Raw genomic sequence first — 21,896 nt, 5'->3', positions numbered from 1 at the left:
TGGTCTTTTAACAGTCAGCCTACATTTTGCAATGATGAAAAAACAATCTCTTTTTTTACCTCTAGGTGGACTCCAAAGATGTCTGGTTCTGCATGCATCTTATCCGCCCCCCCCCCCCTTCTCTCTCTCTCTCTCTCTCTCTTTCTCTCTCCATCTCTCCCCTATCCTTAATCTACCTTCTATCTCCCCTCTCTCTCTCTCTGTGTCCCTCTCTGTGCCTCCCCATCTCCCTCCCTCCCTCTCCCCCATTTCTCCCTCCCCTCCCCCTTTCTCCCTCCCTCCCTCTCTACCTCCCTCTCTCCTCTCTCTCCCTCCATCCCTCTCTCTCACCCCTTCTCGCTATATCTCCTTTCTTTACCTCTAGTTGGACACCAAAGATGTCTGGTTCTGCCATCCTATCCTTCATCCTCTGGTTCTGATTGATATCGGTCTCTATATCCTCATCTCTCTTGCCTGTGTGAGTAGAATAAATGAGAAACAGAAGACAAATTATAATAACCTGTAAGACTCTGTGTTGTCACAGCAACTCTCATCTCTCTCTATATATATCTCCATCTCTCTCTCTCTCTCTCACTCTCTCTCTCTCATGTCTCTGTCTGTCTGCCCGTCTCTCCTCAGTTTCTCTTTGTTTGAATAGAATGAATGAGGGAAAAAAACACATAATAATTCATATTCTCATAGCCACTCTCTGATCTGTGCATGGAATACATGTAGATGGGAAACATACAATCATTGCAGGCTGTTTAATACTTCTCTTGCTTTTACAAATGAAATGAATACCGGTAAGAAGAATACAGGAAATGGTCATTATTCATATTCATTTTTAACCTTATCTTTCTTTTGCCTGCATGGATGGAAAAGGTAAGAAAAATATTATAAATAAATCAAATGGTATTCTTTCAGTAAGTTTAATGGTATAGCTCAGGTATAAATAAACCAAACACCTTCCATAAATCTCCTTGATTCCACAATAAGGCACTCTTTTCAAGTTCTTGTACGTAAGGCTTTCCACTCTTTATATTGTTTAACAAAAACATAAGAACCTACTGTAAATACATGTGAACTCTATTTCCAGACTAAAAGAATTGACTTAGTAAGGTCAACTAAATGAGAGACTAATGGCTTCCAGATGTGAAATAGAAAATTATTACAACTTTCAATATTAAAGGTAGGTCATTTTGGTTTCCTGACCTGATTAAATAACTATATTCTAGGCTGCCTTTTTGTTCATTCCCTTTAAATTATATGGTAATTATATGCTAATATGATAATACTGGGCTAAAGTTTCAATGCTGCTAAATAATTGAAATATAGAGTTTTTGTACTTTGCAAAAGTCTACCTGTCTTATGTCATTAAAAGGTTCTGGTTTTGCACTGTGTATTAATGATAGATTTGACAGATTTTAGAAAAAAGAATATTATAGCACATGTATGTATTGAAAACGTTGACGCAAAGTTGACAGTCATCATAACCTTTGACCTTAGAAATGAAATGACTTCACATCTTAGGTAGAAAGTAGACATAATGTACGTACAACTTTGAGCAAGGTTACACTAACTATTTCATTGAAATGTAACGAGCAATGCACACAAAAGAACAATAACTCTCTTAAATAAAGAAACCAAACCTTAGAGAGAAAAATAATTAACATCTTCTTGTGGAAATAGCTAGAAATCTAATTAAACACAAACACATGGATAAAATGAGTGACATGTGGAATGAATTGATAGATCAAGGCTGCATTAAGTGAATTGCGGTATTAATTAATCAATGAAATTATAAAATGTATAGATCAGTGGTTTGGTTGGTTGAATAACTGAATGCAAAATTAATGAGTAATTGATTGATTGTCTGATTAATTGTCTGATTGAATGAATTTGAATTGATTATTGATTTATCTATTGCTATATAAATGATCAAAAAGATTGATAGATGGATGGCTGGATAGGCAGATAGGACTGCTGGAGCAGGAATGGCTAGGTGGACGGTTAGATAGATGGATGAATTAACAGAGAGAAAATTAGCATGTGTTACCCAATAACACCCACGCTGTTCATTATTCATTCATCGAGTTAATGAATTATTGATTCATGTAATAAACAGATTTAAAACACAAATAGTCCCCAGCTATGCTTGTCTTCGGTAAGTAATATTCATTCTTATTTCATCAATACAATGTCTGGTACCGATGCATGCATAATGCTCGACGCCTATCCATTCAATGCTCGTATCATCCCTATTCAGAAAGCAAAGAGAATATATGAATTATGATATCCAGTCTCTAAAATCTCTTCCTAGGGAATAATTACATGGTGTGCAGGTACTGATAGCCGATTGAAGCGCAATGTTCCCATAATGATAATGATTACGATGTGTACTACAATCTTTTTGTTCATAGCCAAAAAGGCATTGGCTTTGTATTTGTACTTCATGATTGCATCGTTTCTTTTACATGCTGGTACAAGTTTTTAATCATTTCCATTAAATTGATAGTCAACAATTAATCACACACATCAAATAAATTACACACATCAAAAAATTACACACATCTAATTAATTACACACCAAATTAATTACACTCAGAGTTTCCTATGAATTCCATGCATTTTGAATCATTATTTCAAATGGAATTGGATGCTGATGCCCCATTCACCATATTCTAAGCATTTGATATCTTTTCATACTTTAATATTATCTGAAATCGTAAACAAAATATTCCTAAGTAAAGGCATGCTGAATCTCTCATTCTACGTTTGTGCTGGTTGAAATAGTCCAAAGTATTTTGTTTGAGATAAATTGAAGATGATATGTCATAAAATACATATCACTGGAATATTCATTCATAAAGAATGACCAAAAATTGACCTGGAAAATGTGATTGTGGAAATTGTCAATATCTCCTGTTTAATCTCTATCTATCTTGTATGATAGACAGTGAACGTGAAGACAGTGAACCTTATTATCTTCATGTACACCAGATTCACAAAGGCAAGCCATTTACATATAAAAGATAAAAGGACTAGCATTTACAATGCATTGCAAGACTTTCCCATCTCAAATATGAAAATTGCAAATCTGATCCGCGGAATCCCCCGGGGGAATAATAATGATCCATCTTATACCGTGTAACTATTGACACATCATGCCTGCGGATCAATACACTGGCAACATGGCGATTGAGGGATATACAAGCTTAATCTATTCTTTTCCCTCGGCAGACTTTCTTGTTTGTTCAGTCTGCCTGATCTCACATGCTTTTATTTCCATCAGAGAGCAAAGTGAGATGATGTAAAAAGAATAGATGGGAGACATGTACATGACGATGAAGATGTAGGTTGCTTCAAATAAGTTCATGCTTGTCCATGGTCTAATGTTCATTTCTTTTGCAATTTGTTACTCTAAAACAACAATGAGCAAATAGGCCTACAAGTATTTTTCTCCATAACCGTCAGTGAGATTTGAACAAATAATCACATTTTACTCATAGCTGCATTCATTTGGTTTCCAGTAACTGTCTTCAAACACAAAACAAAATAATCATAGTCTCTCTCTACAAAATGCATACTTAAACTGTAGTGAATTTTTAATATTTATTCATGAAAATTGAGATTTAGAACATAATTCAAATTGATTTTTGTGACTGACCCTATAAAAATTCAGAGCTGCACAAATCTATATAACCAATAAAAATAAGTAAAGTCACATAACACTTTGGTAAAATTACTATTCTTTAATCTATTTGGCATTTGATTAAATTTTAAAGAACTTATTGAAAAATTGTTTAAAATTATTTAAAGAGGTCAGATATTGAACACTATATAACACAGAACACCACATACAGTAACTGCTTAAAAGTCCAGCACCTAATGGGCTATACGGTCGGTCCATCAGATTATTAATCACTGTTGTATATGATTTTACAGTCCATTACCCTGAAGGGTTGAGTAATTGGTAACCAGTGCAAGGGGACCGTTCATGTAGCAATTAAGGATGACACCTTGATTGCTCCTCCTTATGGGGGCAATCTGTTCATGGACATCGCTAAAAGGTCCCCCTGACATTTCAGAGTTCCTTTCATGATGATCATACTACAGGCTATCTAGGCCTGTCCGCATCGGCTCGAGTTTGCCAAATAACCTGCTATTTTAACTATCCTATTGCAAATTAGCCAGTTAAATTGCATCTTTATCAGCCCGCTGTTGCAATTAGTGGGATATTTGGTCGAGAAAATATCCTAAGAAATCTTGGTCTATTGTTTCCAAATATCCTGCAATTTGGGAAATAGAGGGCTAATTAGCGCCGGTCCGACCTAGTTTGTGATGAGCGTATCAGTTTGGTGAAAACGCAATTTCGAGCTGAAAATAGTGGGTTATTTGTCAAACTCAAGCTGATGAAAACGGGCCTTCTGACATTTCAGAGTTCCTTTCATAGTGATTATACTACAGGCTATCCGTCATTGATAAAAGTAAGCTGCTACAATGACGATGAAGAAAAGTAATACTTGTCTATCTTACATGTATCTAGTGATTTTTAATGGAGCCTAGCTTATCCATTAAAGGCATGCATATACTGCTCCTCTTGTTTTCTCAAAGCTAAAGTGGCATTGACTTTATAATGTGCATGGAATATTTAATTTGTAAGATTGGTATGGTAACATAATCTACAAAGAGTGGAGTCAGGTAGATAGTCGATTATCATATTTTTTATGAGGTTGTCAGCTCTGGATGAGTCACAGCACTTATTCCCAAAAATTTGAACCATCCTGGTGAACTTTTTCAGAAGGGTATAAAAAAATCCTTTCCCCGGATTAGACAATTTGGGGAGTATTTTGGTCTGTATTCTTAATAAAAACATTTAAAAATGTGAAATTCATATTTATCACACAGCATGGGACAGATGAAAGCAAACCTTTCTTCAAATAAGTTTTCTTTTCACTTTGAGCAACTTAATTTGTAGGGAGGTGCAAGTTCCCCACCCCATATCTGCATCAATATTTCTCATTTCTTATCCTTTATGGGGGAATGGGATATAACACCGATACAGTAGGGCTATATTACTTCCGAGGCCAAGATTTTGCACTTTTTTATAATTGACACCAGGTGCTCCTTCGACCCACGTTGTGACAAAAATGTGGCCTGAACTTTTTTCTATTTTTTAAATAATAATTTTGACCTCCACTGTGGCCACATGCAATTTTTGTTAATTAAAGTCAGCATGATTTTAACAGGAATGAATTGAAAGCATGTTTTTCTTTCGTCAGAGTACACCATTTTGCTGACACATGGTGGTCAACAAACGTTGGGTATTTCAAAGTGTTGTAAAATGTCATCTGGAGTTCGATAAACATGCTTAATTTCTTGTTTATATATCTCTCCCCCTGTTTTTCATCTTCTCTTCAGCACTCCCTATACCTTTCCCTTTCTTGCTTGATTTATACCTACAGATAAATAATACTAATAACAATTAAAAAAAACTTTAAAAAACTCATCTCTTCCAGAAATATGCTAATAATCTCTCTTCATATTAAAGATTAAAAAAAATATTCATATCTTTACTTTCTGCTCTTGTTTATTACGGATTTATTGATTTTTCATCACCATTCAATATTTCAATTTGAAATTGAATCAAAAGACAATATATAAACTTAAACACATAAAATACTTGTACAAATAGAAATTACAATCTATGTCAAAACAACAAAACAAAGGAATAGACACAGGAATGGAATTTAGAGGGTTGATAACAAAAGAGGGTTAGTTGCAAAAGAACATCTTGCAGTCAATCCCTTTCTTCCACACATTTGTCATCTTAATCCACATCACCTTATGACAAACCGATAATGAACCTCATCAATCCGCAAACTCCTTTTCACACTACTCGGTGAAAGATAAAACCCCATTAGCACCTATTCATGTTATTTATGTTCCAGCACTCAACACCAATTAACAGGTGTAATTAAAGCTTAAAGGAAATATAGAAGGGGAGGGTATTAAAAACTATTTTACAAACACAGATCAGGAAAAGATTACCAACAACATTTACAGTTAAAAACTCCATTATTCATACCCTTACCAAATTTTGCATTTTTTTTTAAAGTATATAAAGAATTGAATTGTCCTGATTTATGTTTCCTAAGAATGGGAGATTTCAAAGCGTACAGATCTAAAAGTATTCAACAAATGCCCTAATTCAACCAGTCCACATTTCATTCTTGAGCTAAGAAAAACACATATCTTTAATCTAGCTAATCTCCCATTTTGCAAGCTATGCAAATGGAAAATCCTAATGCACCTTTAAAGGTATAGACCAGTTCTGGTCATGCAATTGCATTGTGAAAGAAACGTTGTGGAATCGATCAGAAAAGGTTGATCATCTAGTATATAAGTATTGGTGTGTAATGCAAGGTTCTGGAATCATCAAAATGATAAGAAATTTGGCCCAGTCTTGGTAAAGGTACAACCACTGTACACAGACAGATGTATATGGGATTACGCGATATCTATCCAGTCCAGATAGATATAATAATTTACCAAATATATCAATTAGTAGGCGGTTTCCCGGCAAAATTTGTATCATCATGTATTAGTCAAAACATATCACTAGTAATAGGAGGTTCCATTTCATTTTTTGAGAGGGGGGGCGTTTCTAATACTGGTCTATACCTTTAATGGGTCAGACTACTTGTGATGCTTGTGTAGACAGTAATACAGAAAGATGTGATAGGTTACACCTTTGATTGCATTTCCAAGTATTCATTTGACCTTGTACATGTAGTATTACATTTCAAGTTCGTCATCTCATGACAGCTCGGCCAACATCTCATAGAGCAGTAATCTAAACATAAACTTACAGTGCAGATGCTTTATATATGATGATGGTGGTGTTGATCCCTGTTTTCAATTACAGGTACATGTGTGGTCATTCATTCTTGGAAAAATACTAATTAATAAAGAATCAACATCTCTCATCATGGCTATTCTACTCATCAATTCAAAACTTGTCTGAAGACACATTTATTCAAAATTGCTTTTGATGATTAACTTACTCTGTTCACATTGATGTATATTTCATATGTATTTTAATTTATTTGTAAGTTTATTTGCAATTTTCTTTTTTTAAATATGTAATTGTTTATCATTGTATTTTGTTTGTTATAATAGTGCTTAGAGACTTTGCTGGAAAGTGCTTTATAAGCACTGTTTTTATTTTATTATTTATTATCAATGGAATGTTTATGTTTTATACGTTGCTTTCATTGAAACTTCCATTAATTAGTCCTTGTATCATCTGTCGAGAGTTGGAAGGGCACTTACTCTATATTAAACAATGAATAAGTAACAGCTTTCTGTATGTTGTGAATATGTGTCTTTAGACAATACATGTGCAAACACATGAAGATGAGAGCCAATATAAATAGACTCATGCACCAAATAATATTACACCAACGAATGTATTTCTTCACATTTCCAAAGAAATTCCAAGTGAAGTTTATTTATTTTGAACCATGTATGAATCAAGCTTTAATGATTGAGAAAGCGGGATATCAAAGTTTCAAGAAAAACATTTTACTAATAAGTTTCACAACTATGATATTTTCTTTACTGCTTAGATATTGCCTTTATTGCTAAGGAAAAAATGAATAAAGTTGCTAAAATATCTATAAATTTCAGTCTTTGATCATTATTGACTGTCTTGTTTTCTTTTGTTTTGTTTACTTTTTTTCGGTTTTTGTTTATTTATTTAATTTTAATTTGTGATTTTGCAACAAATACTGCTGAGACCCAATCGTAGCAACAAATGAGTTAAGAAGTACCTTTAAATAGCTCCTGCATCAGGCAACAAAAAGTCATTATGAAACACTTCCTGTAAATGAAGAGCAGATGAATAAAAGACGGGCTCTGACCATCTGCCGGTCTAGCTGACCGACAAACGTATTTAATCTTACTCCAAGTTTTGTAACAGTTTAGAGAGTTCAGAGAGTAGTCACAGACTGTATTCATACTCGAAGATATTCTTGTTCTGCTGGAATAGTCACCAGCAAAAACAAAAGGGCAGAGGGCATGGGAGAGAACGAGTGCAAATCACATGAGGAAATAGATCATCTTTATATTTTATTTTTTATATATGCCACTTGAAGCATGAATATTCAGTCATATTGTTTCAGATTTATTCCTTGATTACATGCAGGTTTTAAACAACAGGGAGTATGATATGTGCCCCCTCCCCATCCCCAGCATAGTCCTTTGAAATATGGCAGTTACAAATATTTTATCATTCCCATTCATGTGCAATTATTGTATATTCAATTTTTTCAAGACAATGAATGCATTTGCAACTTTCTGTTTATTTTTAGTCAAATTGTTTCCTTGAAGGGAGATGGACATGGTAGTAATTGCATTTTAAGCCAACAAAATAGTTCACTGTGATTAATATATAATGGAAGACATATCCCTTAGTAGTGGAACTAACATGAAAATGGGAATTAAGTGAACACAGGTTATACAGCATCCTCTGTCCGTCTGTGAAGCAACTCATACCCCACCACTCCCCCTGTAATCCATGAAGCCACACCCTAGGGGCAGCCATGGATCAGAAATAGATCCCGGACACGTTAGGTACATGCATGAAGAGCTGGTCTGGTTTGGACTGTTCGACACATGCTCCGGCGACGATAACCCCCAAATGATTTTTTTTCCATTAACTTTTATTTCATCCTGGACAGTATTCAACAAACCCTAAGCCTGAAACGTTATGGAAAATGTCACTAAATCTAATGTCAAATTACCACAGTCAGACAGCAGTTGAAGTTTTACAACACTTATCACCAATACCACTCTGACTGACATCCACCCCCCCCCCCCTCCCCCTCTGGTTCTCATAATACACAATGTATTGGGATATTTTTGTCTTAAGAGGTACAAAAATAGGCACTATGGCCCTACAAATAGCCCTAGCTTGCATTTTTGTCTTCAGGAAAATTCTTTTGTTACAAATTTGGTAAGAGCCCCAAGAGATTACACACAAATTTTTTTTGAGGGATGGATGCCCCTGACTAAATTCTTGTTGGTATAGTGTACAAGACAGATATTTGTCAACTCTCTGTTTAACAGAAAATAGCCCCAAAAAGTATTAACATAGATAGTACATGTATTCCATTATTAAGCCTTACATAATGAATTTCTAAAATCATAGATGGAAATGTTTGTAAACATGCTCAACTATAGGAATACCGTAATTTCAATAATTAAGTTGCCCAATTTCAAATTCAAATTCGAACACCTTTAAACAATGTCACAGAATATCTAAATAACCCCATGAAAGTATATACATCAGAATATTAATACTGTGTTTATATTTTGGACTATCAATCAATCATACAGCTACATGTATCTATGTATTATTACTATTGGCAGGATTGGCAGGGCATTTCCTTTCAAAAGGGATAAAGAGAGAAAGCTACTTTTTAATCCTATCATTTCTATGGCCTTCCTTGAAATCCCTGGATTAATTGACGCAGATTAGCACGCTTAAATAATCACCATTCTATGTAACAGCTTTATGATATGCACTGAGCTATACATTAGCTGTTCAAAGCGGATACACATTATATACTAACTAAAATTAAAGTGAGTTATTCTAGTTCAGCCTTCAGTAGTTTTAAATATCATTTTGATCTCATGCCAAATCAACTCAAGGTACGAGCATGACACCAAAAGAACCTGTTACATAATTACAAGCACATGCTACACTTTAGTGGTGCGGAAGTAGATTATATATCTGCTTGATAAGGAATATTCTAATTGTTATCTCTCATAATATCACAATCGATCCCTCTGTTCCCCTCCCCCCCCTCCCCCCTCTCTCTCTCTCTCTCTCTCTCTCTCTTCCTCTCTTTCTTTCTTCCCTTTCTATCATCTTTTCCTCTCCATCCTCTCTCTATAGCCATGCAGCTTGTTAGCATGCAGACAATATCTGTCAGATATTTCTCTCCCCACCCCTCTATTCCTCTCTCCCTTACCCCCCTCCCCCCCCCCTCTCTCTCTCTCTCTCTCTCTCTCTCTCTCTCTCTCTCTCTCTCTCTCTCTCTTTCTCCTTTCCCTCTATTCTCTCCTTAATTTCATTCCACCCTCCTTTTCCTCTCTACCATGCAACTTCTCTCCTCTGACTTGTTACTATCCAAGAGGAAGGAACTCACTGTCAGCCAGCTAATTTGCAAGTGTTGCTGGTCGTCAGATCGAGTATCCCCCTAAATGGGGTCACAGATGCCGTTCGGCCGTCCTCATACATTAATGAGGTGGGTGACGAACAGAGAGATACAACGCAGGAAGAATGTGTCCACTTGTATACCGGTAGCACGATGAAGCCTTACGAGACAACAGCCCCTGTTTGATTTCAAGATGCGAGATGGATATCCATGCACTCTGGGTACTTCTTTCATTAACCTTCTTGACCATAGATATGTTCAATATCCTTTCTCTCTCTCTCCCTCCTTCTCTATCTCTCTCTCTCTCTCTCAAACACACCCTATCTATCTCTCCCTCTTATTCTTTCTGCAGCATTTTTACTATGTTATCTGCCATATTTCTACTCTCAATCTACCCACTCTGATCAATCAGATCTCAATATCCATGGTAATTTCTAACTCAATGTGGTATCCATCCAATAATTGTCCATCATTAGATTGTCATGTTTTTCCTGTCTAAATGTAGTTCTATAATGCATTCCACTTGTAAACATTGCCTCCACTCCTCACTTTCAATCAATGACACATGTATGCTCTCTCTCTCTCTCCCTCTCTCCTCCTCCTCCTCCTCCTTCTCCCTCCACAGCCTCTGTTTCCCCTCCCTCTCTCTCTCCCTCCCTCCCTCCCTCCCTCCCTCTCTCTCTCCCTCTCTATTTCCCCCTCCTTCTCCCCCTCTCTTTTTGTTTTTCTACTATCTATCTATCTATCTATCTATCTATCTATATATATATCTATATATATGTCTGTCTGTCTGTAGGTCTGTCTGTCTGTGTGTCTGCCTGCCTATCTTTCTATCTGAGTATCTGTCTCTCTGTCTATCTATCTATCTATCTATCTATCTATATGTCTGTCTGTCTGTCTGTCTGTCTGTCTGTAGGTCTGTCTGTCTGTGTGTCTGCCTGTTTATCTATCTGTCTGAGTATATCTGCCTCTCTGTCCATCTCTCTACCTTGGACTGTTTTAGTTTGCTGTTCCCTTTTCCTACCCTCTTCATTTGAGCAATACATAGTGAATCACTTTCTTAATAGCCTGCAACAATCATGACTGTATAATGTGACATTTCAAGACACAAAACACAGATACGTGGGATGAGGAACCATCAAATTTTATCGATGACGATCAAGAAAACTCTTAACACAAACTTGCCTCGTTGTAATAACTTTATCTGAATATATAATACATTTTCAGAAAGCATGCAGTGCAGTAACAGTGATGTAGCTATACTTTACAAGAATTAAAATGTGATAAAGGATAAAAACACAGGCATTTTGTCTTGGCAACTGAAAAGATTAATAGGCTACTTGGCCATTGGCATCAACGTGACGTCAAAATCAGGATTTCCTCTGCCAAATCACATTTAGGTAATTTGATAAAATGCACAACGGATGTCTTCTTTCCCGTAACATTGAGGAAGAGATGTCTGGTGATGATTTCCACTGTCCAGGGATTTTTTTAAACATCCACATGCTAGGATTCACACAGCAAATGATCGAGAGAATGATACGTTATTTTTTTTAAATACATAATTGCGAAGACTTTCAAGAAATTAACTCATGTGCAATTTCAATACCTTATAATGTATTGCCTGAAAAATCTGGTTCATATTATTTGCCATTACTCTGTTCACACACTTCAAAAGGTGTTCACAGGACTATTGAAAAATTTGAAACCTAGGTTGGTTCTTTTCTAAAGTCTTTGTGATCATGTTCAAAATAACACAAATACCGGTAGTCACTTTTAAGCTCTAATGAAATCATCTCTTTATGAGTTTCCTAAGAGTTAAACCTGGGTTTTAGCTCAGACAGCCATTATAAAAGTTCATTATCAAAGTGCATTTTGTGTAATAAATCCTATTGGCCACCTACATGCCTTGACTAAACTTGGATTGAGAGAGACAACTCTAGATGAAATGCCTTCTTTATAAACAACATACACACTAGGCATTCATAAAACATTTATTATCAAGTTAAATAGAATGGTACACATATTATTCCAAATATAGAGCAAAAAATAGGTTCAAAGAATGATTAATCTGAACACCTACATGTATCAAGGACAAAATGTGTAAAGTTGGTATATTTTTCTTTGTTGCTCAAAACATTATCTATTATCAAATTAAATCATATCAGATCAGATCATTACCCTCCTTTTAATAGTACTTGACTAAAGCTTTTAAATGGTTAAACCCTTCTGGTGTTAAAATGGGATACATTTAGTTGGTTGCAAATCTCGACGGACAGGAAATAGTCTCTTCAGACTACCGGTATGTAATTTCCTTTCATAATCCCTGGAGCGCATCTTGCCAGAACTATAATGGATGTGTTTTGAACAGGAATGGGTTTTGGAGGTTTGCCTGTAACCAAAAATATTTGGTTATCTGACGATGTCCCGAGAGAGATAAATTGTCTTTGTGACGCCATTGATGTATCAATTAATTCTTGCATGACGGGCTACAAATATGTAATAGTAAGTCTGTGGTAAACTAGTATTGATTTGTGACGTTCTTGAGACCACAAATGGGTCATAAACTAAATAGGATTTTTCAATAGGAATGTGGAGTACTTAAACATTCTATTGAGGTAAAAGGTCAAGTATTGACATCCTTAATTTTGTATACTTCTTCCTAATTTTTTCAGATTTCTTTTGCTGAATTTCTTTCTCTTGAAATTATATACTGACAACTATTTATACTACATACGTAAATACCTATCCGATGTAGTTTTATTTAAAATAAATACATATATACTCCAATTGGTAAGCAAATTAACTAAAATTTGGTGCAATTCAATATAACATAACAAAATAACAAAAGTAGTTGAGATTATAGTAATGTATGACACAAATAAGTTAATTACAGATAGTTCCTTGTACAAAATAGAAGGTCTAAATCATTGAATACTGTGCATGATATAACTCGAGCTTGAGCCAATGGAAAATGTCTGTTATATCAAAATCAAATCACACTCTTAAGCTCTAACCATTGAAATGAAAACTGCGCATATTTTCACAAATGAACTCCCTAAGTCTGGAAAAGAAGACTACCTCATATCTTCATTTACTCATTATTCCCGGGAGCATCCATTAACAGCCTCATTAAGTCTGTATCCTAGGCTTTCATTACTCGAACTGTCATGCGATGATGGCTGAGCAATAACAGTTTGCCTATGAAAATGGAAACACAATTGAGACGGAGTCAGCGAAGAGCGAAGGGGCAGAGGGAGATTCTCTCACCGCCATCGTAGTCGAGAGGGGATGAATGGACAAATAATATCTTTTTAATTAGATGAGGTTAAGGGATGCAAATATTGCTGTTGTCTGGTGCAAGATTATTTCTTTCTTGAATATAAAATGGGCTTTGTTTGAGTCCGGATGTTATTATTTCTCCTAATGGATGAACGAGGAGTCTTTACAGAAGGGGATGTTGAATGGGAAACACAAAGTGAAAAATTCTAAACAAATATCCCAGAGATTAAAACAAATACATATTCAAGAGGGCCTTTGACAGAATTCATACTTGCTATGGATAATGCGAATGTGGATCGAGAGCTAAAGAGAAATCGTTAGTCAGTCTTTATGAGTTAGAATTTTCAATCACTAGTTTTTGACCATCCTCAGGATGATTTTGTTCTTCTTTTTCTTCTTCTCTGTAATAATCATGACATGTATGAGAAGTATAATTGGCATTACGTTCCTGTACGTCAATGGTCTTACTTTTTCCTCCTTGATACTCAAAAGAGTGTCAGAGGCTGAACAAGAGAGAGACAGAAAGAATGAGAAAGCAAGGAAGGGAGAGAAACATTGTTTCTATTTTACCTTTCTTTCTTTTTTCCTTTCTATCTTTCTCTGGTAAATATAATTTTTTTTTCTTCTTAATTTCTCTCTCTCTCCCTCTCTCTCTCTCTCTCTCTTTCTCTCACTCTCCCCCTCCATCCCCCTCTCTCTCTCTCTCTCTCTCTCTCACTCTCCCCCTCCATCCCTCTCTCTCTATCTCTATCTAATTCTCCCCTGTATAATATACACCCACCCTCTCTCACCCTTCTGCCTCTCCTCCTCTCCCACTCTCCTCTCTCTTTTGTCTCTCTTCTTATTTAGCTTTCCACTTTTAACTTATTTCATAAATTCTAAGCAACCCATTATGTTTATACAAATTTATTTCACAACCTAATGATCACATTTTGAAGACATTGCTAGTCCATCAGTATAGTGCAAATGCCCCTAAAATGATCCTTGTCCCACTACTTTGCACAGTAATGTACAAGAATGCTCTCAGATTATCATGATACTCATCTGCGCTTGCTGCAGATGTCTGCAGTCTAAAGTGGGAGCAATGAACTTGCAAAGTGGGAGAATGCTCTAACGAGAGAGAAGAAAAAAAATCCTGGTATCGAATGTCAGCACGACTCCTGGAAACGACCATTATCTACTCCCAGCACAGCGGCATACAAAATCATAAAGACGACAAAGGAAAAATCACATAGAGCTCCTCTGAAGAAAACACACAGAATAACACGTTCCTTTTGTATTCTTTGTTTGCCTACAACAATCCAAGGCGCTCGTTCTCTCTCTATGCCTAAAAAGTTTCACACCAATGGCCTAGACCCCAAAGCCCAGGTTCAAAAAGACAAAATCTATGAAAAAAAGGGTGTTTATTGTCCATTTTTAGAAGGCATGCTCAGCTATGGAGATGAGAAAGGAAAGGGCTAGAGGCAAGGAGGCCGAGCTTTTGAGTACCAAAAGTTGCAGTCATCGATCACGGTGTATCCAATTTATTTCAAGGAAATTCCCCACCTATTAATAGCTGCCAAAAATAAAGCACTCTGAACATCAAGTGAGAATTTGTGTTTTAAACAAAAGTATAAAAATAAGACCTTCATTTCAAAGCTGTCATATCACTTTTGTATGATTATCTAAATGAGTTTAGAAATCAGATCAAGGATTATTTTTTAAACCTTCATTATCAATTTTTAATATAATATATGTTTTCTCAGAAAGCAGCTTATCAATATCATGGTACAAATTCTGTGCTCTTATTTCTTTCTTTCTATCATATTTCTATCATATTTCTTCTTTTCTTCCCAATATCCAGTCCTGCTTCTTTCTTTCCTCCGCTTCTTTCCCCCAACCTAGCTCTTTGGCTGTAGTAATCTTTCTTCTCCTTTATTTTGTGATTCCTCAACAAAGGTTTACTAACAAAGCATTATAAAAATATGGACAAGCACATTGTGGTTAGCAATTTGGCTCCAGCAAACTTATAAGGAACTCTCCCTCCCTCCCTTCTTCCATCCCTATAGCCATCCCTCCCTCCCCACCCCCATCTTTCTCTCTGTCTCTTTCTTCTCTCCACTAGATTTCCTTTTACAAATGTGCAATTAAGCACAAATCTGCTGGGAAAACATCATTTCTACAATAATCTTCACGTACCTGTACATCATATGAAATCACATATGACAAATAGTTCACAATTTTATGACTTGTTCCTGAAACAACTATGTCAAGTCAAACATTGCATTTTCATTAAAAAACTACAACTAATGCTTCTTTGCATAATCATTCAAAATAAACACATGGATGATAATTTTCCCCATTTCTTCCTGCATACTTCTGTTGAAATATGTTATATGAGGAAGAAAAGCCAGCATAAGATATCACTCCACGCCACTTCTTGTTCATTTTCTCAGCAACAAGTCATATAATCTGTACAATTCTAGAATTGGGTCACTTGTTCCATCAAATCACTGTGCACTTTTGATACTTCCCACCAGAGCAACTCAGATCTCAAAGCATTCTATTTAAGAATTCCATCATTACCTTAAACTGAGCTGAATCCGGCATGATGTCTAACCCCAGTTCAGACTACAAAAAATAATTGTACGGCTATCCTAAAACCATTTGTACGATAAGTAGTTTGTTCTAGTCTGAACATCGTATAGCAATTTTCTAACAAAATATCATAAAGCAAAACACATGTTTAAGCATTAATTGCTTCTAATGAAAAATCAATAAAGGATCTAATTGATTGGCCAACTGCCATGTCAACCAAATTCAGACCTACCTTCTTTATTTGATGTTTCTTTGTATAATAATAATAATAATAGTTATAATCTTGATTTCATCTTTAAAAACAAGTTTTGTACAGTTTTCTCCGGTCTGAACGGACTATAACTCATGCTGTCGATTTGGAGAATGAATCAGAGTCTGTCTATCATTGCCTATTAGGTTGACTCACTTTGATATCAAATAAGATTTCCCTTTGAAGTAAACTTTGTTCAACTTTCTACCGGAGCATCCTGAAGAAGATCGGTGGTCGTAGACAGATATCATTTTAAGGCAAGTTATAGTAAATTGGAAATGGTACAGGAATCAAACACTGATTGTATAAGCATAAATGTCACCAATAAAGGAATGGAATGAAAATGGACTCAAATGAACTTGTTGAATACTGGCAGTCTTAGAAATTCCTTGTTACATGTACAGTATGTACATTGTAGCTTAGTTTATACAGTTTCTTTGCTTTTGTTCTCTTCACTGAATTACACATCTTTCTTAAACTGCATACTATACAGTCAATCTCTTCTATGTTTTGACATATATTGTAGTTAATATTCTCCATTTATCTTTGCTTAAAACATGAATTTCTTTTTCTTTTCTCTTTTACTTCTACTTCTCCTCATACTTTGTTTCCATTGCTTCTCTTCTGATTTGATTTGATTTATTTATTTCTTCTCCTTTCCAAAATTTCTCCATTTTTACTCATTAAATTTACATTCGCTTCTTTTTTAATTTTGTATACAGTTTTGCTAAAATTTGGAGCAAAACGTCAGTCCCATACATGTGTACATCATAACAGATGGAAAACAAAAATAAAGTTTACAAGACAATCCTCAAGAAAAATATAATTGAAATATACATAAATGTCATCATCATCATTATCATAAAGATGGAATATAGATCAAATGTCTTGAGTTCTTATAATTATGTATTTTTTGGTTAATTTTGGGGTCAATGTACAGCTCTTTTTAGATTGACCCCTCAGTTCTCAAAATTTGACTACATGTATATCTACTTGCTCTGTATTGATGTCTATTGATATTTCTCTGTTGTGTATTTTAATGTTTTTTATTGACTGAACTTAGTTCTTGAATTGTCCCAAGCCTATCAAGGTCCACAGAGTTCTAAAGGGTTCACCTGAACCTCTAGGATTACAAGGGGCGTATCCAAACTGTAATCATACAGCTGAATCATAATAAACACACCTGGGGGGGGGTGTTTCACAAAGATCCTAAAGTCAAACTTAACTCTAAGTTGGACTTAACAATTATGGAAAGCCGTTGGAATCTATGAAAACAGTTTGTACAAGTTATTTTAAAAGGGCTAAAATGTTGATTCAAATCAATCATACTTTCTATAATCAAAGAAATTTCATGTAACTTGACGTGGAATTAATAAAAAGTCTAAAATACTTCAATTTTTGCTTTTTAATATATTTTTTTAAAGGCTACAAATGGCTCTCCATAATTGTTAAGTCCAACTTAAAGTTAAGTTTGTGAAACACCCCCCTGGTATCAGTGTCATCTGTTAGGAGCCAGAAGGGCATAAACATCACATACACACAATTAATGTCCTTCAGAATCATCTAATCCTCTTATACCAACCTTTATTTAGAAGAACCCTTAGGGTACTATATTCAATATTTATATATTTTTATAAAGGAATATAAAAAGTCAGAGCTGATGGAAAGCAAGATAATATGGATATTTTTTTTATTTCGGTTTTGCCTCATATGTGCTTAGAAACTACCAACTTGCAGTGTAAATCCAGCTTGTTTGATTGCATTTATCATATGAGTAATTTCATATTGATCACAGTTTAATTATTCCTTACCAAAACGTTCTACTTTTCATAACCCTTTGGAGACTCAACTAACAGAACAAAACAAAATCCAGTAACAAAGGACTGGCAAATAGAAAAGACTCATTACAAAAATCAAATATTTTTTCAGCATTGTCAAATTCGGGCAACTCCCATTTCGATCAATGTTCATTACATCAGGCAAACAAAATCAGTCTTTTGTTCTCCATTGTTTAATATCAAACACAAGCCACAAAGAAATATTAGCCCACTGGAAATGGTTCATAGTTCCAAAGGATTTGGGATTTCATAGTGGTTAGAAACAGTTATCAACGGTTTAAAAGACACATTCTTCCTCATTTTCTTTGTAGCTGCACTTACATTTTAGGGTTGCGGTTATTTAAACTGCATTCATAAATATGCCCTCATTAATAATATTTACAATCTCCCTCAAACATGAGTCATATGTAATATTTACACAGGGTCTACCAGAGGCATGTTAACATCGATTTTTTTTCTACAAAGTTCAACGATGCTTGACTAAGAATGTGATTGATGGAAACTAGACCTGTTTTCACTAGCTCGAGATTGCCAAATATCCAGCTATTTGAACTATCCTGATCGCAAACTATCCAGCTCATTTGCGTCTTCATCAGCCCGAAGTTAGCAGGATATTAGCAGGATATTTGGTCGGGATTGCCATCCCAAGATATCTTGGTATAGTTTGCAAAATATCCCACTACTTGGCAAAATATCCAGCTTTTTGTCCGATGCGTCTCCTATGCGCGAACGTTGAGCAAAATATCTCAAGCTAATTTCTCAAGGTCGAGTTTCAAGTTTCGAGGTCGAATCTCGAGCTGATGAAGATGCGATTTGTAACTGCGGGATTATTTCCCAAATCAGAAATAGCGGGCTATTTGGCAAACTCGAGATGATGAAAACGCGCCTACTGTAAATCAAATACCAATGCTAGCTCAAGCATGGCTGGCTATTGTCTGACAATGTCAAATTACCTATAATCAATACCATTACCACGGGTGTTGTCAATCTATTTTCACAGGACTGTTTCAGGAATGTTCATGGGTAACTTGCTTGCAATTTTGTGGTGAGAAAAATAACATTTGAAAAGTACAATGTACCAAGATTAAATCTAATTTGAATTATTACATCTGACATCAACATGTTTACGCGACCAAGCAGACATACGGTACTGCTTTGTTTTATATTTTTCACATCCCACAGATAAATTAAATACTATTTTTATCATTCATGGTATATCTATTAAAAATCTGTCTCGCAGCCGTCAACCTTTATCAAATGTTAAATGTTGAGGTGTGCTGTTATCTTTAATACACATAGGGCACTTTAATAGAAAGGAATAGAAGACACTACATTATGTGGTACTGTGTAGACAAGATAAACAAAGTCAGAAAATGTAGAAAATACATCACAGATGATAACAAAGTTTTGATAAATTCTTACTATTGCAGGTTCCTTTAAAACATTTACAAGAAAAACCCTCTGAAAGAAACTAACTTTATAAAAGTACTTTTCTGTCTTTAGAACTGTTCTTCAACCTACACATACAGTATAATCAATTGGGCAGATTATGGGGGGTATATTCCATTATGCTGTTGGTCTAAACAAATTGTTTACAATCTTATTTATTTTCAAGGAAAGAATAATTTCTTTTTGGCAAGGGTACAAGATATTTTAAAGTTCTTTAGGTCAAAATAATCTCATCATGGACCTATACTATTCATATTATAGGCCACGATCAGACTTATTAAGACACAAACTCATGCTGAATAAATTCAGCAACTGTTTTTTTTTCTTCAATCCTTTAATCTTTTGGTGGGTCAAAATGAAAATAAACTTCATTTTTTTAGTTGTCCTTTTCAAACAATGGGTCCACTTAAATTCTTTGATAAGGTGGCATACACACTACATTGCCCAATTTGGGCAATTTAGGTGTAGACACACATAGCGATAAACATTCAGAGGTATTGCTGACATTTAAACACTCAACCACACAAAATTGACATACCGGTACTCACCAAATACAGAAGATATTCCCGCCTCTGACAATTATCTCCACAACCGCACTGTAAATAGAACTCATCAGTCATACAAGGAAACTAGAATCAAAACTATGACAGCGCCCCTTCACCCCAGAGTTTACAAAGACACCATTTATGAATCACAAATTTACTTCTGACACTTCCAATTCTCTGCAAGTTCGGACGACAAAATCTCCAGCGGCGAGTCAAATATTGTTTTAATCCAAAAGTATTGATCCGAAAAGAGGGTGGTGGACTTTGGCGACAAAAGGAGACAAGTAGCCGGGGGAGGACAGGAAGAGTTAGAGTAAATCTAAACTGAGTTCCTGAGCAAGTCAAAACTCCTTTGAAGTGATGATAGAGGATAATGAGGCGATGATAGGGAGCCAAAAATAAGCTCAGTTTTTCTGAGTCAACTTTTAAAAAGTCAAACATGGAATCAGAGCTTTAAAATCTTGGGCGAATCCTATGGATGACTGAATCATTACAAAAGAATATGACAGTTCAAGATTGTTTGTTACGGGGGAGTTGAATGTTTCATTCATGAGTGCCCTAGGCAACAACAAAGATCCATATCCCTGAATCACCAAGGTATGAAATGCCTGTATCTCTTTCAAAGGGGAATCCCAAGAGAATATAGCAAAGAGTTCAACTGTTTGGCACTAGCTTTCGACTGACGCCGGTGTTGGCAACAAAACTTTCTGATAGTTTTGACTGGGAATTTTATAACATGAAGTTTTGTTGTTAACAGCACCTGCTCATTAAACAATATTGCAAAGGTCAGAACAATACTTAATATTCCTCTAAGTTTTCAGATGCATCAAATTGCAGACTTCGCTTTGTACAGCACAACAGACCTTATTCTTTTGAAACTGTGCAATAATCCATGACAATGAAACATCCACCAGTGTCCAAAAGTGTTCACTTAATATATCTATTCTTGAGATCCAAAAGTTTTTGAAGAATAGCTATACATTTAAGTTAAGATCATCCAGGTTTAATTGACTGGTCGAAGTTGATGAAACCAATTTTCTGATTATGGTACACAATTACTTAAGAGTACAAATGTCTCAGCAGAGAAGAAAGATTACAAAGGAAGACGCAACTTGACTTTCCCATATTAAGTCATAAAGAGTTAAGACATAATCATATTCCAAATAAATGTTTAATCCAAACAGATGAATCAATCCAGATGCTCACAAAAACAATAAGTTAACATCCAGGTTTAATTGACTGGTCGAATTTGATGAAACCAATTTTCTGATTATGGTACACAATTACTTAAGAGTACAAATGTCTCAGCAGAGAAGAAAGATTACAAAGGAAGACGCAACTTGACTTTCCCATATTAAGTCATAAAGAGTTAAGACATAATCATATTCCAAATAAATGTTTAATCCAAACAGATGAATCAATCCAGGTGCTCACAAAAACAAGGAAACTATAAGTTGATACTATGTAACCAACACATAGAGCCAAAGAAATCACACTAATGTTTCCTTTCCCTGCAAGGAAACTCGATCATCCCAAGTCACCTGAATCGAAATGGAACCTTATACCTCCATCAAATTCCTTCTGTGTCTCCTTGGCAGATCGACTGCTAAGATGGTTCTCAGTGCCTGCAATGTCCAGCACCTAGGCTGAAGACTGAAGTGCAAGTGCGCGAAACCCCCCTCCCCGCTATCAACACAGACACATGTGTGGATTAGTGTAGAGACGCAGACCCATTAGTCTCAATTAAAAA

The 21,896-nt window shown here is 35.4% G+C and overlaps 1 protein-coding gene across 1 annotated transcript in view; it reads right to left on the bottom strand.

Annotated features, from left to right (window-relative positions):
• The window catches only part of LOC115921590, a 57,644-nt gene extending 36,562 nt beyond the window's left edge, over positions 1–21,082 (bottom strand). The window contains exons 1-2 of the mRNA XM_030979187.1: positions 20,150–21,082; positions 359–453 (exon numbers count right to left, since the gene is read on the bottom strand). Of these exons, the coding sequence (XP_030835047.1) occupies positions 359–406 (48 nt within the window). The 5' untranslated portion in view covers positions 407–453; positions 20,150–21,082. The remainder of the gene's footprint in view (positions 1–358; positions 454–20,149) is intronic.
• Positions 21,083–21,896: the final 814 nt, after the last annotated feature.

This window comes from Strongylocentrotus purpuratus, unplaced genomic scaffold (genome assembly GCF_000002235.5).
Source record: "Strongylocentrotus purpuratus isolate Spur 01 unplaced genomic scaffold, Spur_5.0 spur5_scaffold_10, whole genome shotgun sequence".
In the NCBI taxonomy this organism is placed as follows: domain Eukaryota; kingdom Metazoa; phylum Echinodermata; class Echinoidea; order Camarodonta; family Strongylocentrotidae; genus Strongylocentrotus; species Strongylocentrotus purpuratus.
This window is presented reverse-complemented; position numbering and strand designations above follow the sequence as displayed.